We start from the raw sequence: 17,927 nt of genomic DNA, 5'->3' as shown, positions 1-17,927 counted from the left end.
GGAGTAACAGAGACCAAACAAATATCTTCTTCACTGTATTCTTACACTACCTTGTTACGATAGAACCATAGAATACCAGGTAGAAAGAGGACCTCAAGAATCATCAGGCCTAAACTTTCTTAGCAAAAGCACATTCTAGATATCTTGATGAATCTTTTTGCTGCAAACCTATTCTTTAACATACCTTCATTACTGGATTTGTTTTTACATGTGAACATATTAGAGAAATTACAGTCAGTACCGAACAGCAAAAGTCAATCTTCTACAAGCTTCACTGCCACCACCTCCTACCAAGAAAATTACCCTCTGGCTTTGAAATTAAGATTTTAAATGAGGGGGGAGAAAACAGTGTCTCTCTTTTTCTTCCTTTTATTGCCTACTGAGCCCAAATGCCACTTGTGAAGATTAGTACAAACAGAAAAATTTAATTTACTGATGCAAACATGTTCAGATATTTTGCTCCAAGTCTCTATACCCATTCATGGCTGAGAATAACGAATGAAACATGAATCTCTTCAATTATACCTTACAGATAACCAAACATTGCTTATGGAAAATGTGCTTAGTGGGAAAAATAGATAGATACAAATCAAATTGAGACTGAAATGCAAGTCTGTTGATTTTCTGTCACACTAGAGTAATGAAGCATACAATAAAAGTATGCCATAGACTAATTAATAGTCAATGGGAAAAAAGATACACATATTCCTGAAGAAATGTTTTTTACCTTCAGTACCTATCATAAGTTTAGAACAAAAGCTGAATATTAATGTCTTAAAAGGGAAAAAGCAATAGACAATGCTGTTATATCAGTTATCTCTAATCTTTGCATGTCAGGAATGGTATGTGTGCTGGGTTCAGCAGTAGCAGTCATTTTTTTCTCCTTCTTGGTAGCTGGTGCAGCACTGTGTTTTGACTTTCAGCCTGGGAACGGTGCTGATAGCACTTATGTTTTTAGTTATTGCTCAAATGTTTGGTCTGGCCAAGGACTTTCTGAGCCTCATGCTCTGCCAGGGAGGAGGGGTCGAGTTATCAGTTGGCGTGTGGTGAGGTGTTGTATTCTCTTCCCTTGTTATTTCCTTTACCATTATCATTATTGCTGGTAGCAGTAGTGATTTGTGTTATACCTTAGTTACTGGACTGTTCTTATCTCAGCCCGTGGGAGTTGCATTCTTTTGATTCTCCTTCCCATCCCTTCGGGAGCAGGGGGAGGGCAAAAAGGGGAGGGGGGGGAGGGGGGCTTGAGAGAACGACTGCATGATTTATGGCTGACTTTGTTTAAACCACAACAGTATGTTATTTCAGACAGTAGTCATTTCACACTGAACAAAATATGAAAACTACATAAACAGAACTTTAAAAAATGACCTGATTCGTAAATCTACAAATTAAATGTAAAAAAAAAAAAAATTAGTTAAAAAAAGTCCAAGTGTAAAAAAGAGACTAAACAGATATCAATGCATTTAGATACTACCTAGGTAAATTGTTCTTAAAAATCTATTTGGACAATATTTTTCTTTTTATATTTCAATAAAAATAATAGTGATACGTAGTGGTCATCAGAAAAAGGAAATTAAAACATTTCAGCAGTAACAGCACCTTCACCCGTCTGTCTTTTTGGGGTTTAACTGATAAAAATTGCATGGGATGCCATTGACATTTCAGTGAACCCTCCTCCACTTACACAGTCACTGTATTAGAGGTTCATACTTTGAATTACAGTATTCCTTTCACTAATCTTGTCCCTCCCATGCAGCTTAACTATATTGTCAGAGCTTCCAGTATAGAGAAAAATCACGATTTACAGAACAAAAGGTAGTACAGGTGGTCATGCTAACTGCAGCTACAAACCTGTCTCAGCCTGACATGAATTCTTCAAATAGTCTATCACCAGCTCTCTGCACAAAAGGTAAAGGAAGAAAGAAAAATAAAAGAAGTTCACCCTGCTTTATCAAAGGATTCCACTTTTCCCCTTCCTGCCTCCTGCTCCATATCAACAACAGATACACAGTTGCTGTTGCCTTCAGACAGTCACACTGAGGACCCTGGAGCTCAAGATTTTTATGAGGACAAGATACGAAGGAAGAAAAGTAAAACAGCTGATGTAACTCCTCAATTCCTGAATCACCAGCTAGAGATTTCAATAAATTAACAAATTATTTTACTCTACCAAAAGTGTAGAGTCTTTTAGTAATACCTATTATTATCCTTATTCCTTTGCTTATTTTTGTTAAATTTAATTAGTATAAAAAGGCTTTAATAGTTCTTCTCTTACCTAGAAAGAAAGCACGAAGGTGATATTCATGTTTCTTTGAGCTTTGTTTGTAGTGAGAATATAATATTAAATTTCAGATCAAGAAACTCATTGTGCATTGATGGTGATCCTATTCAAATTACTTAAAAGTTTGAGATTTTTTTTTTTTAATTAACTGCGCTAACTAAATATGAAGTTTCTGCTTGTTAATAGCAAACTAGAAGACCCAGTCAACAGACTGTTCCCTTACAAGAAACATCGTTTTGCCATCCTTAATATGATGTATGTTTAACAATTAAGCAATAAAACACAGCTGCCCCATCAGATAGTGAATTGTAAGAGAAGCAAGCTATCCCAAAGATCCCAGGTCAAAAGCTACCTGACCTGTTCCACAGTCTGCCATTAGCAATGCTTATCATAAACAAGGCTAGAAGAAGAAATATACTACTACCTTGTTGGAGGTTCTAGAAGAGGAAAATGCAAAGTCCTGAATCTTTCCCTTCCAAGGTGTTGGCTCCTCTTAAACTTTGAAAGACTAGACCTGTAAAAAAAACCCAAATTTTATATCCCTAGAAGGCTTTGTTGTTTCTAAGTTCATATAATACTGAATATCTTTCTTTACTATATTTACACATAATTTTTAACAAGTATAGTATCTCAATCTACATGCAAATATTGTCATTTATGTGAGTGTAATGTAAAATTAAGGATATATTTATTTTTAAGGGCAATAGTATCAAGTAAAATTGCTTTCACTGAAAGCTACATCAGTATCAATTGTTTCAATGACAGTACTCCAAAAGAAAAATTAGTAAGAAAACTAAAAAAAATAAAGTTCAGGAATTTAAAGAAATGGGAGAGAATCACAGAAATAAAGTTCTTCATAGAAATAAATTCATGAATTGAGAAGCCTGTTAGGCATCACAGTAGCTGCATATTGAAGGTGAAAATAATTACAGAGTAACTTTGATAATGAATAATCATGTGGAAAATATTTAACAAATGCCTAATCTAGGTTTTCTTTGTTAAAATGTCCCCCAAAAGCTCTATATAGAGGAAACACAGAGAAAACATACAGTAATTGGGAAAGTAAAAAAGGAGGACGATCCTAGACAGTCGATCACACTTAAAACATATACTCTTTTTTAACCATTCTCATTCACGGTTTAAAATTAATTAATGTACCTTTTACAGCATGTCTAAATTTTCCTGATGTACTATTGACTGAATGTACTGAACATCTACAGAAAATTTTTGTTACCTTGCATTTCAGTATTTGAGCAATGGTGCCTGACCACTACACGATATGCGTAAAAAACATCTCTTACGGCAAAAGCAATGCTAGCTTTTCCTTTTAAAACTTTTCTAGTCTTTCACATTGAATAGTAATATTGTTCCTAAAATACTTACAACAACATAACAGAAAAGTAGTAAAACCAAGTACTTAAAAATTAGTAAATGCTAACCTTAAACTGTGCAGCTGCAGTTAACCCTTACTTGTACTGAGTCTAGTGCTCTCCTTAATTATGCTGCTGAAGACTTTAACAAAATTTCGTATATAATTTGTTTTAGAAAAACTGAAGTGGCAACAAAAGTTTTATTGCAAGAATTTGCATTAATACCTACATGAGGCATCCGAAGTGAAAAGCCATTTAGACCAGCAGTGCACTCTTGTGATATTTGGGCTGACAAAATTAGCTGCAGCTCTCCACATGAACTGACACCAGAGAATGACTGCTCTTAACCTGAAAGGAACAAGAGGATCAGGAAACTATATAGTATATTACTATACCTAGTATATAATATTCAGTATATATCTGAGTATTTAGTATAGCTAATAAACTGCAGCTGATGTATGCCCTGCCTACTGGATGGAAAAATTTTGTACACTGTGGAAATAGCATTTGTGTTTTTCTTGTCCAACTGAGGTCCCAGTTTTCATGCACTTCTCTTCTAGACAACTTTACTGATCTTGGCTCCTCCTTGAAAGCCTGGATTATTTACCAAGCATTTCCTGCAACAATTCTAGATCTTTTTCTCTTTCACATGTTGTGAAAATACTGTTTATTCCCTGGTGTGCTCTTTGGAATTGAAACACAGTGGGATGAAAACAGAGAATATAAGTGTCAAACTGGCTATCATTTTGTGAGCACAGAACTGGTAAAATCAAAAAAAGTTTCTCAAGTGATAAGGTTCTTCTTTAACTATTTTGCATTTTCACCCTTCAAACTAGAATTCTTTACTGATTTCATGGCTTCATAAATAGAAATAACAAATTTTATGCTTTGTGGTAACAGGGATTCAAGATTTTTATGTCATGCAATTCTAGCTGCTTTTTCCTTGTAATTCATCATAGTACCTCTGTTATACACAGTAATATTCAAAAAAACATTGAGTAACTCTCAGCCCCTCTCTGACATAGTCTTTCATCTATACACACCTTCCCTTCACAAAACAAAACTAAAACATCAGTGTGTTATCAACATTATTCTCAGACTAAAGCCAAAACACAGCACTGTACTAGCTACTAGGAAAAAAATAAACTCTCTCCCAGCAAAAAACGGACACATTAGAAAAACTGACCTGCTTAAAATTGTAGTGTTTTGTGCCTAGGTGGGTAGTCTTTAGGGGGCGTTTTAATTTATTTCTCACCTGTGATCCCCTCTGTAAATGCTCAGTACCTTCAGAATAAATCTCCGAATATTAGCCTTTGTGTTTCTTACCATTGTGTTTCCTCAAATATTCAATGTGCTTAACCATAGCATCACACATCTCTGCTGAGCAGCAGAGAACCTTTATAGCTAGGTCAAAAGTACAGTAAATGCCACTCGAGCTCTTTTTCTGCTGCAGCTTTGTACTCAATATGCTTCCTGGAGGCAAAGATTTTTGTTAGCTCCAGTTAGATGAAACTATGTTGTCCCTTGCACACCTACAGCCCCAGATCTGTTGGGCTGGTAGGAGTAACATTCACATTATATCTGAACACAGATATCTGAAATATTAGTAGAGGGTTACTTGAGCACTAGGCTAATGTAACCTGAAGGTCTCTCTGAAGCCTTTCCTGTCTTCTGCTCAAAAATTTTAAGATAATAAAATGATCATGGGGCAAATCATATTCCCAATTCTTTTTAATAACCTGATGAATCACCAGAAATCAATGAAATCAACATACCTCTTGTTGACAGCAAGTAATTTCCAACTTTCTAGACTTAAATAAAACTAAAAATTGAGAGTTGTATTGTATGGGACCTTAAACATTGTTACCATGGATTATTACTCTTTACTTCATTCTTAATTCAGACAATGATCCAAAATATTCATATTTATTGCCTAAGGCTGAGTGAAAAGGCCTCTGTGCCTCCAGTGTATTTATTTTCACTGCAACTGAAATAAAATGTAAACACAAATTTACAGACTTTTTCTTAGCAGTTATTTATTACACCTTATGGTCTGTTAACTTTTGTGCACGTAATAAACTGCTAGGCTATGTACTGTACTCTTAGTACAAAACAGAAATTCACAGCACAAGAAGACATGAAGACCTTCCACAATTAATTTCCAAGGCACCTAATGAGTATCTTAAAGTCCAAAGCAGTGCAAAAAACCTCAGTTTGTAAGGTGAGTCTTGCCTGACATGGTATGAAATGAGGGCCCTTGGATCTGGCACTCAAGAGCAAGGACCATGACTAGGTATATTTGAAGAAGGTTATACAAATGATGGACAAGGCAGGCAAAAACAATTAGTAAAAGTAATGTTCTGCACTCCTGGGACATCAGTCTCTTGAATGTATCCTATACTTCCATACCATGCACACTGTAATTTTTTTTGTGCATTATAATGGCACTCAGTGGGTACAAATGGTCTGAAGAAAAGGAAGTTAAAAAGCAAATATGAAACTAGTGTGTGCATTTGAAGATGGAGAGTAAGAGTGAGGCACGTTTTTCCTCCTTGGAAATCTGAAAGACACTTGAATATGATGAACATACTTTCCTTTTCCTAATTTTTTTTCTTCTGCAGTTCCCTTCCATTGAATGTGCCACTTAGTCTTTTCCCATCTCTAATTACTATATGCCAAGGACCCAAATAACTCTCACTGGAGATGTCAAACTGATGATTGCAGAGGGTTTGTGTTTTCACCAGTCTTTGTGCACACAGATGAATTACTTCCTCTGTCCCTGAGCCCAAATTCACCTTTTCTGTAGTTGCCTTGAGCTTTTGTTTGGTTTTCCTGAAAGAAAACAAATTTTCTCAGTTTATACTGTTATGAATATGATTATGCTTTTGGGCATTGCTATTTAACCACTATTTAATACATCCAAATGTGAAATCTTTCCCTAAGGTAACTCATGCTATTCCCCCACTATGTGTTTCAGTAACAGGGACTACCACCTCTTCATGAAATATTGTTAAAGCTCAGTACATGTTTTACCTTCATGACCTTAATTATAGTTCTCTGTAATGATCACTTAAATTTACCCGAACCAGTACAGTTGAACTTCAGTGCTGCAGAGTTCACTCTAGCTTGTTAACTTTTCAGCTACCAATTCTGTCTTTAGTAGAAGTCTTAGATTGAAGAAAACGCACAGTGACAATAATCTTGGTGGACAACAAGCTCAACTACTTACCTGAGTATTTAAACACTATTTGTAATACAGACCATAGTCCTTTTGTGAATAGACTCCTTGATTTACATACAGTCTGCCAAAAGATAGGAGGGAAGATTATAAAGATCAGGAGTAGCTGAAAGGGTTATCCTCCTGGGAGATAGAATATTTTCCCTTTTACTGGCATTTTTTCTTTTTTTCTTTCCTTCCTTATAAATGTTTTCAGAAACAGCGGATGATTTATTTTAAAGTGACCCTAATTCAAGGTTATGCCAATGAGACAACTGTCTTTCTCTTTGATTTAGATGTTCCAATCTTTCCCTTACGCAAAGACTGTGTTGGCTTCATTTCTTTTATAAGTTACCATTCTCTCAGAGTTACCAGCACACTGACTCACAAGTTGTTTCACTAGCAGGTAAGTGAAGATTTACTGCATATATCTATTTTTATTTTATCTAATATTTGTCTTTTCACTAGTTTTACTTTTTAGCATAAAAAGATGTAAATATATTGACTCAGTAGCATGGCAAAAACCACAATAATATTTTTAAGTAGCTCTCAGGAAAGAAGTTCCTGAATCTTGCATACTTTTTTGTTTTTCAGTAAGACATACCTGGATTTACACTTGGGTACACTTAAACAGCAGGGGATATACTATAAGCCCACACCCTCATTCTTCTGTCATTTAAAAACTGATGTTTTGTTTTCAATTACTGGAGCAATCACAGCCAGAGAAAAAGATGGGTAGCTCCTTAAAACCACATAGGAGGACTGCTTTCTTTAAAGCAGAAACACAGAACTTCTTTTTCAAGAAATGGTTAATGCTTTTCTGCACAGATTTCCTTGATGGTTGTTGGTAACGATATTTCTGTGATGACATTATTACTGCCAAACTTAATGATTTACTGGAAAGAATAAGAACAGATTAGTGGCCTCAGAGATGTCACTTGAAGGCCTCTTGATTGATTTTCAAAATGACCCCAGAGAACTATTTGTCCTGTATTCAAATTTTCTAATATCCTATATTCATTGTAGAAAATTACAGCTATATATAGGCTTAAAATGAATTTATTCTGGAAGCAAATAAGATCAGTGTAATGAAAGCAGACTATGAAGTCTGGAGCATAGTATCTAATACTTAAAAAAAAAAAATCTATCAGCCTACTACAATCTTAATAAAGAAACATATATTTAGTAGGCACTGATTATTGCAGTTTGTCACCAAGTGACTCCAATGGATTGCAACTGATCTACTACAGCAAAGGATGTGACCAAAGGGTGTAAGCACATCACTTCCAAAGCAATTACCTGCAGCAGGTGCAGCAGGTTGTCTGCTAAAACCTTCTGGGTTGTTTTTTTTCTTCCTTATGTAGATTATATTGCTACAAATGACAATAGACTAATAATTATATTTCTTTATGTATCATAACCTTACAAAGCAACAGCAGCTCTATGGAGAGTAAATAAACACAAGGGAAGGCCCCTTCCAAGTGCAAGTACTGGATAAGGAAGCAAAACACCAGCCACTAGTGCCTTAGTGCATTTACAGTCCTTGATTTTTAACACAAGTTCCAGTTTTTTCTCGTTGTAGGTTGCTCATTTTCAATAAATTGTACAGACACTTGATATGAAGAGGGTTACTTTACTAATGATTTTGTGCACATTCTGTGTTCTGTGCCTATGACAAGAGGTTTTATATAACCTCCAACATTTAATGAAATTTATTTAGTTCCAGATACTTGAGATATCAGCATAGCTTAGTCTCAGCAACTGTATGTGAAAAATTCTACTGTCACAAGGAGTTAATCAATTAAAGAATGTTTCCTGACTTCTCAGTTTTAATTTATTTTTTGTCATTACATTCATAAACATCCTAAATAATTCCTTTTCCTCCCTTCTATTATAAAGATTTTTTTAAATATATTGAGAACTCAGCCCATCTTTTCTTAGTTATTATCATTTTTCTTCCTTTCAATATCTTTGCTGAAATATGCAAGGCTATGCATGTTTTGCATGAAGCTACATTAGCATTGTATAAAGAGAAGTAGCCCTGGCTGATAAGTTTCTGCCTTGCTTAGATGCTTTACTGCATTTTTTGCTGTTGGAAACAAAATTATGGCATATTGAATATATCTAACCTTAAATACAAATTAGGAAAACTTTCCTGAAAGTGTCATTTTTCTTTATTCATAAAACACACATATAATTGTGTTATTTCAGTACTGATCTTAAGGGGAAAAGAAAAATAATTATCCATATGAGATAAACCCATCTTTCACATTTTCTTGTCTGCATTCTTTGCAAGACCTCCAGTCTCTCCAGTTTCTGATCTGGTCAGAAAATTCCTTTTATGTAGTTTCCAAAGCCAGGAAAAAACTTAATATATAAATTCTCTTCAACATATAAATTTAAATTTCATCATGTGTGGTTTGCAGCCTAATTTCACTCTAAATATGCTGCTTATAAGGAATCCACAGTTAAAATCTTGTGAGATTTTGCTAGCATTTAGCCCAGTTGGTATATGTATGGCTTTAGATGCAACAATATTTTTTTCTCTATTTATTTTGTATATGTATAAACTTTCCTTTTTCTGTCTCTTTGTTGTTTTCTTCTGAAAGTATTGTCTCTGTCAGTGTAAAATTCTTTCCAAGTAGTAGACATTGAAATCATATGGGACATATATTCGTTATTCTGATGCAGTAAATCAACACAATATATGGCAGTGAACACCCTTATACAACAAGCATTTATCTAGGTTTTATGCTAATTCATGAGTTTGAGATTAGGCTACATAATGTTACATAGTGCCCACACATTTGTGGAACCAAAATAGCTGCAACTAGTCATTAATCCCTGGCTAACCCTATTTTGTTGAACACTAGAGGGAGATCAAAGCAAAAGAATAAATGATCTAACAGAGTATGTAATTGGAGCTGTTCATAAAATCTCAACTAATTATAAGATGAAACACCAGGTATCATAGTATCTTAATGGTTCATTACAGTTTTCACACAGCCTATTTGATATTGTTTTGCCTAGGATGTAATTTTAAAGACTTAAGAAAAAAAAATACTTAGAAGAAAAAGGACTGTCCTTATATCAATACCACAACTGATGTATTCTGTATTAAATTAGGGTTTTCTATGGCATATGTTTGCTTTAACAAGAAGATAGAGGTTTTAGTGAATGAGCAATGAAACATAAGCAGCATCCAGGTATCATACTGTTCTCTGAACACACAGTACTCTTTTTAACCTGTACCCCCAGCAGTAAGCAGGGGAAATTCGTGTATGAAAGACCTTTCCTAAAAAGAGAACTTCCTGTTAGCAACTGGGACTTTTTACATTCAGAACAGGATGGAAATTGATGTTGTCACTTTTTTTCCATCACAACTGCTGTTTTGTTTGTAACATAAAATGCTATTTTAAAGCAAGGACATTCTTTAGTTTTGCGTGAAAGAAAGTTATCAAATGTATGCAGTTTTGCCCTCTCACTTACTGCTGGGAAATACGATACTTTCGGCAGGACTCCCAAAGGAAGGGCCTTTAGGGCCTTGAATAGCTTCCTAAGAGGAAGGACCCAGTTTATCAGCCCTAGCGGAGGAACCACAGCATCTGAGTTTCACAGCCAAGAGCTACTCATGCTGCAATTTGTACAAAGATTGTTACTCTGGTAGGGATGTTTGAATTGGATGGAAAAATTTAGCTATTGACAAAGCTCACAAAGTTAGAGCTTGTTCACCCTGAGTAAACTACTGTCATGGGAACTTGCAGCTACCTCACAGGTCAGCAGGGTGTGCTGCAGCCCCTGCACCAACCGGCACCACCAGCATCCCCCGTTTTCACTACACACCATAGTGTAAGGAGAAAATACGATATATACACACTAATGATTGTTATTTTGTATAGGCTCAAGGGCTATAACAGGAGTGAGAGGGCAGGAGCAGATGGGAAGGGAGAGATGGAAATTTGCCTTTCCTCATGACAAGCTGCTAAACTGGCACAGGGCTTGCTGTGAAACCATAACCTCTCACAAAGCTACCATTCAGCTCTCCTCCACACACAGAAAGAAAAAAAAAGGATGCTCCAAGTTTCATTTCTCAGCTTGCTTCAAAAAGTAGAAATATTTACACATCATTGAAGAACTGTGCTGCCACTAAATTTAAGTGGGAACTTCTTGGATGCTTCCTGCACTATTTGGGCCTGTTCAATAAATACTGAGGGATTTTAAATCCAGGCCATCTAAGGAAACTGTTTCCTTCAAGAGTTTAACAAATGCAGCTGAGTATGTTTCATATATGTTTCTCCAAGTGATAGAGGAGCCAACCAACAAGGAGAGATGCTATGCTGGACTGTGCTCTCACCAACCAGGGAACGTGAAGCTCAAAGGCATTCCTGGCTGCAGTGACCATGATATGATCAAGTTTGAGGTCCTTAGGGCAGCAAGGACAGTGTACAGCAAAGGACCCTGGACTTCAGGGGAGCAGACTTTGGCTCTTCAGGGATCTGGTTGTTAGAGTACTAAGGGATAAAGCCCTGGGGGGAAGAGAGACCCAAGAAAGCTGGGTAATATTCGAGGATCACCTTCTCCAAGCTCAGGAACAATAAACCAAACAAAGTTAGGCAAAAACACCAGGATACCTGTGTGGATGAACAAGTGGCTCCTGGACAAACTCCAACAAAAGGAAAAAAGAAAGCCTACAGAGTTTAGAAGCAAGTGCAGGTAGCCTGGGAGGAATACAGAGAAATTGTCTGAGCAGCCAGGGGTCAGGTTTGAAAAGCTAAAGCCCTGACAGAATTAAATCTTCCCAGAAATGTCAAGAGCAACAAAAAAAGTTTCTATAGGTATGCCAGTGATAGATGGAAGAGTAGGGAAAATGTGGGCCCTCCCTGGAAGAAAATGGGACTTTCACTTGTTTTACAGCTTTAAAAACTAGGCCACCACATCAATGTTTTTAAGCAGTTTGTTTCCTTCTTCTATGTATGGTACATCTGGAAAAGCTGGAAAAAGAGAAAAGGTAATTGTCTGTTTTACTTTGTCAAACTCATTATGATACAAAATTGTAACAGCTTGAATGGAAGTGACTGAAAAAGTAGACAGCTCCCATCCATGGGACTTTTTCTGTCATTTTCAGAAAAAGAAGGTCATCCTAAGCAGCACCAGCTGGTGTAGCCAGTCACACACAGCTTGTCCACTATGACCAAGTTTTAGAAAGAGAACCAAGCTGGATGGATGAACAGGTGACCTGATGACCATGGTACTTTTATTTAAAACAATGAGAGTTTATACACTGGGCAGCTTTGGAGATGACATGCTAGAGATAATGACATTAGAATGCATTTATTAATACATTATGGAGACTTCTTTTGGATTGAGAAAAGGTCATGGTATTTCAAGTGACAAGTACTTCTGTGTGTACTGAATGGATTGTGAAATACATTATATATACACTGTGTCTGAAACAAAAAAAAAAACACTTGTTCTTTTTCATTCCTAATAAATTACATTTTAAATATATATATATCCATAGAAGTTCAGGGAATTAATACATTTCATGGTTCTAGAAACATATTGCAGCTAGTTATCTCAGTTGTTTTGTGTAGTCCAAAACCAGAAGAGACTACTTCATACTCTCAGTTTTTATTTGCTGCCAGCTATTTAGACAGCAAATACTGCTTGGGGTCTCTCCAATAATGGGAGGTATGGCTATGGTTTTCTAGTAAAAAATGAATAGATATTTAAAAAGGCTGGGAAATTACTCAGCATTTAGGGTACATATTTTCTTTACTATATCTTATCATTACAGTTCACAGCTGAAATTACTTTCATCGCTATGATAGCTGAAAAGGACAGTTTATTTAACATCTTGGGATGGAGAGAAGTGAGTTGTTTGTTTATCTAATGAAAAGTTTTCATCCAATTAAAAAAAAAATCAAGCGCAGATTTATTACCTCCAGACCTTTCAGGTACTAAGCCATTGCATTTCTACTGTAGAGAAAATTAAACTTTTGTATTTAATAGGTACTGGGCACAAAGGAGAGACATAAACTTTTTGTCCAAAGCTAATCCTGTATGGTGCTCCTGGCACCCACAGAGGCATTCTTAGCTTTGTCACAAGCTGAAGTACTGGGGCTGGTTTTTAGCTGTGTAATATATACCAATGAAAACATGCTTTGCAAGTGTCATTGTTGTAAAGACCTGAAACATAATCATGCTGAAGGAACACAGTTTACAGGTAATCTGAATTATAGTTGTTTTCTGAGTTTGTACAATATCGTCAGTATAGTTTCTGGTGCTGGCTTCCAGTCACCCAGTTTCCTGCTTTTTCTTGTTTTAGATAACTACAAATCAGATAGAAATTGCTGATAATATTGCAAATGCATGCATTTTTAGTAACTTCAGTATTGCCATCAGCTCATTGCCCATTATATTAGCTCAGGAATCTGCCTCTTTCTAGATAAATAATGTTTCCGAACATCCAGTGTTATCGAGCTGTTGATTTCTCCCTCCAGGACCTAATTTAGACAGGAAAAAGAATGAGTTGAGGTTTTTGTAATTTTTGTGATACAGCTACATTTGTAAATGTGTTTCAAATGTAAAGGTCCTTTTTGTTATTTATTCCTTTTTGACTGTTTTACATTTCTTGCTACAGTCAGGCAAACATTGTTAGACTGTGAATGACCTCAAGAAAAGTACAATCCGTTTAGTTCAGCCATTGCCAGGAATTAATATGAGGCAATTTCTTTTATTCTTAAATTGTTGGATTTTTAACAGTTCTGACATGTGAGCACTAGCTGTGAAGGGTTGGTTTTGCAGATAACTGCAAAAGATAAATCTGAAGTATTTCAGAGAGTACTGCGGGTGAGTGGCTTGAACTCTTTATCTGGACAATACAGTGATGAAGCAAACTGGGAAGAATGGGAAATCTGTTGCATCCAAGCTGTCTCTGGTAGTGCACACAGCACAGGAGAGTAAACCTCTTTTCACCTGATGATTACCTATAGCTTTGTATGAAATTACCTTGGCTTTAATTTCTATAGCCAGTGGAAATATGCATCCAAGCTGCAAGATGTCTTCTTTTCCATTAGTTTTTAGGACACACTGAGGTCATTTATCATGTTCACAAAGGTTTTACATCCTATGTGCGCTCTCACTGTCGTACACTGCTTAGAGGTGTTAAACTACTCCATGCACACTACCTGGTGGACTTGTAGCAGTGAAAGAAACCTGTAAATGTGGAACTTACTGGAGATGTATGATATAATGTATGTTGTGTAGCTCAAGCACTGGATTTACTACTTGTGTACAACATTGAATACACAGATATTTCTGTCTTGGAGGTCTAAGACAGAAATATGACTATGCAACACACTGAAGCATCAGAAAAAGAGATAATTGGAGGATCCTTGATGGAACCTTAATAATATAGTATGCAATAGCTATGTATATATGCTGGAATTAGAATCTCTGAAACAAGAATGTCTTTTTCTGGCTTTTTGTTAATTTTTTGAAAACAGCAATAAATCATATAATGTAACTATTTAGTGTACTGTAAATGAACAAAAGCCCTTATAGGTTCTCTGCTCTAACCAAATGCTGTACTTAATATGAAGTTACTGTAAAGTTATAAGCAGCAGATATAATATATCGTGACATTCATAATAGTGTAATTTTTCAGTGAAGGAACGCTCGTGTTTGTCAGCAGATTAGTTCGGCAATGTGACTATCAGCAAAGAAGCATTATTGAAAAACAGCTCGGAAAGAGTAGTGACTTAAATGCATTTTTGCCAAATGATTGTCGTGCATAAATCCCATTGAAATGAGGCTTTGTCTGAAGTGTCAATGTTGACTTTCTATTAAGAGTGAAAATTAAGTTGTTAAACAGATTGCTGGATTAGAAATCATAAAACTGTGACAGCAGGTCCAGGTGAGAATAGGAAAAGCGTATCATTAGAAGACAGTGCTGAGTTTCTTATTCTTGCTAGTAATTTTCTTTCACATGCCAACAGATGTTGATCTAATTGTCTCTGGGAATGTCCATGCTTGTTGCAGTTCAATATGGTTCATTTATTCCACTACACAGCCTTCATTTTCAGATAAGCATGGGCACTCTTTGAATGCTTTCTCTTAAGTGAACTTGTTTCAGTTGAATTCAAGATGGCTGCTTGCCCAAGTCTCAGCATTCTCCACCACAAGTAGCACCTTACTGACAGTCTCAACAGGTAACATTAGGAAACCCAGGTCAGAAACTTGTTTTCTGTTGAAAAGTGGCCAAATAAACACATTCATCTGCATGAAGGCCAATCACATTCAAGAAGAAGTTCAGCTGTCACAATAACAGGTAGCCATTGACACTTGCAGAGAGCATTATTTGTGTACAAAATAATTAGAACTTTTGAAATCTCCCTTTGAAACAGTAACAGAGTGGATCATGATGTTTGGCAGCCGCGACTATGAACAAATGCTCGAAGGAATTTCGAGACTTCTTGGTGTTAAAGTGTCAAACAAAGCTGTTTTAAACTTAAAAATAGAGAGAGAACATATCAGTCCTTAATGGGACTTCCCAAATAGCAACAGCATCTGTGTTTCACAAGTGGGGCTATAAATACAACAAGAGAAAGTGGGTCTTACTGTTTATGGGTGATATCCAAGCTAAATTAATATCATATCTATTTATACATTAATAAAAATCCTAAAAAGCCTAATCCTTTGAAAGACTTCTGTACGCTATAATGTAGTTTAGATCAGGATCATTATGGAGAAAGGAAAACATCATCTTGGTGCTGAAATAAACATTTGGTTATTTAGGCAGTTGTAAAACAGCCAAGAAAAGATCATACATTGAATCTTAATCTGCATTAGAAATGTGTTCATCAAATCCAAAGACAGTTTCAATTTAAATGAAACGAAAAGCATCTTACTGGCATCTAACATGCCTCTAAAAACATCAATATTTACAAATGTTCACATCTAAATTGAGGGCATTTCATTTCACCATCAACATATCAGTGGTAAACATGTTACTGTTCTGGACAACAGTTTATGTTGGCATTGGTCTTATTTGTGTCTAATAATACTGCAAATCTTGTGAGAAATGCCAGACTTCCTCAAAGCAAACAGCTGGGCCAGTAAAGATTGCCAAACGCTTGAAGTCTGTCAGATCAGTTTCAGTAAACGTGAGTTGCTCATTGGTAAAGAAAACCACATAGATCTTTTACAACTGCTTTGAAGCTAAAAGAGAATTTACACTTTGTTTTCCTCTAAGGCTCAGTGAAACAGCAGAGAAGCTCTTATTTTATCCAAACCAACTTTGCCTCTCTCAGATGATGATATACATGCATTCCATTGCAATAGGTAATATTTCAAATGTCTATTTTTGCATTATATGTGTGGTAAATTTATACTTGATATTTATGTTTCTACATGTTTTATTGTAGGAGAAATTCCAAACATTTCAGTTAAGTCTTAAAATTGCTCCAGAGGAAGGAGAAAGCCTTTGTCAAAAGAAAAATGTTCTGACTGACAGGTCAACTGCAGAATAAAGCCAAGCCTGAACAAAATTTCCACAACCAGAAGAAATGATCACTGAGAGACCTTCCAACCTCATCAAACATGCAGGGCAAACAAGCATTCCTTCGCTTGAAAACAGAAGTGATTTCTCCTTAAATATCACTGACTGCACCCCAGTCGTGGTTCCAGAGGAAGTTTTTTTCACTGTTGCTGCTGCAGGAATACTAGAAAATCTTCTTGTCCTTATTGCTGTTGTTAGAAATAAGAACTTGCACTTGCCCATGTACTTCTTCATTTGCAGTTTAGCTATTTCAGATATGTTAGGTAGCTTGTACAAAACTCTGGAGAACATCTTTATCATCTTGTGCAAAATGGGGTACCTGACACGTCGTGGGGACTTTGAGAAAAAGCTGGATGATGCCATGGATTCCATGTTCATTCTGTCTTTACTGGGGTCAATTTTCAGCTTGTTAGCTATTGCAGCAGACAGATACATTACTATATTCTATGCTTTGCGGTACCATAATATCATGACACTAAGAAGGGCCTTGGTTATCTTGGCAATCATTTGGACGTTCTGTGCTGGCAGTAGCATTGCCATTGCCCTCTTCTCCTATGAAGCAGCAACAGTCATCCCCTTCACCATCCTGTTCCCTTTAATGATGTTTTTTATACTGTGTCTCTATGTCCATATGTTCCTGCTGGCTCGATCTCATGCTAAAAAGATCGCCTCACTGCCGACCGGCACAGTCCATCAGAGAACTAACATGAAAGGAGCAATTACACTGACTATTTTTCTTGGAGTTTTCCTTTGCTGCTGGGCCCCGTTTGTTCTTCACATCCTCTTAGCAAGATTTTGCCCACATAACCCTTACTGTGCCTGCTACATGTCCATTTTCCATGTGAATGGGACACTCATAATGTGCAATGCGATCATCGACCCCATGATTTTTGCCTTCCGAAGCCCAGAATTACGGAGTACATTTAAGAAGATGTTCTGCTGTGCCAGGTCAAACTGGAACTGGTAAACTCCATGAGAAGTGAAGATTATAGAAACATACCTGTGGAGTGCTGTGTAACATCAGAGTTAAAAATACCAACAATTATACCCAAAGTAATACTATGCTTACAGGATACGTTGTGTGATTTTAGGGCTACTGAAAAATGCATAAAAACTAAGTATGCAAACAAATCTTTACCAGCCAGAACTCCAGAATTATTGCTGATTAAGTTAATTCTGCCAACAATTTTCATGCAAGTAAAAAAATAACTCTATCAACTATCTTATGTCATTTTAGAAAAATTCAAATATAAATCTTCTGCATTGAGTATTGCATTACCCCAGAGATGAGTTCCTGCCAACTTACTTTGTATCAATTATTTCAATGTAAGGCATATACTGCTTTCAAATTCTGTTGTTTAAACCACAATGAAATGAAAATTTGTTTCTAAACTGCACATTTCTATGAAAGTCTATGATAAATTAGAAAATACGGACTTGTAACTGGATTATGCTGGAAAAGTGAATTTATGACTGTTCTTTAAATTCTAGTCTCCT

At 36.1% G+C, this 17,927-nt stretch overlaps 2 protein-coding genes across 2 annotated transcripts in view; one reads left to right on the top strand and one right to left on the bottom strand.

The window, feature by feature from the left end:
* The window catches only part of RNMT (RNA guanine-7 methyltransferase), a 131,429-nt gene that overhangs the window by 18,240 nt on the left and 95,262 nt on the right, over positions 1 to 17,927 (bottom strand). The gene's annotated exons all lie outside the window — the stretch shown is intronic.
* MC2R (melanocortin 2 receptor) lies at positions 7,197 to 17,878 on the top strand. Its single transcript, XM_061448858.1, has 2 exons — positions 7,197 to 7,274; positions 16,297 to 17,878. The coding sequence occupies exon 2, from the start codon at positions 16,438 to 16,440 to the stop codon at positions 17,395 to 17,397; it is 960 nt and encodes a 319-aa protein (XP_061304842.1). The 5' UTR covers positions 7,197 to 7,274; positions 16,297 to 16,437; the 3' UTR covers positions 17,398 to 17,878.

The sequence above is a fragment of the Pezoporus flaviventris genome, unplaced genomic scaffold, assembly GCF_033815535.1.
Source record: "Pezoporus flaviventris isolate CSIRO_AGI_PZ_B2104156 unplaced genomic scaffold, CSIRO_AGI_Pfla_v1 ptg000007l, whole genome shotgun sequence".
In the NCBI taxonomy this organism is placed as follows: Eukaryota; Metazoa; Chordata; class Aves; order Psittaciformes; family Psittacidae; genus Pezoporus; species Pezoporus flaviventris.
The sequence above is the reverse complement of the archived record's forward strand: the minus strand, read 5'-3'. Positions and strand labels throughout refer to the sequence as shown.

Coding starts and splice junctions, on each gene's coding strand:
- MC2R (XM_061448858.1), top strand. CDS start 16,438: ATGATCACTGAGAGACCTTCCAACCTCATCAAACATGCAGGGCAAACA.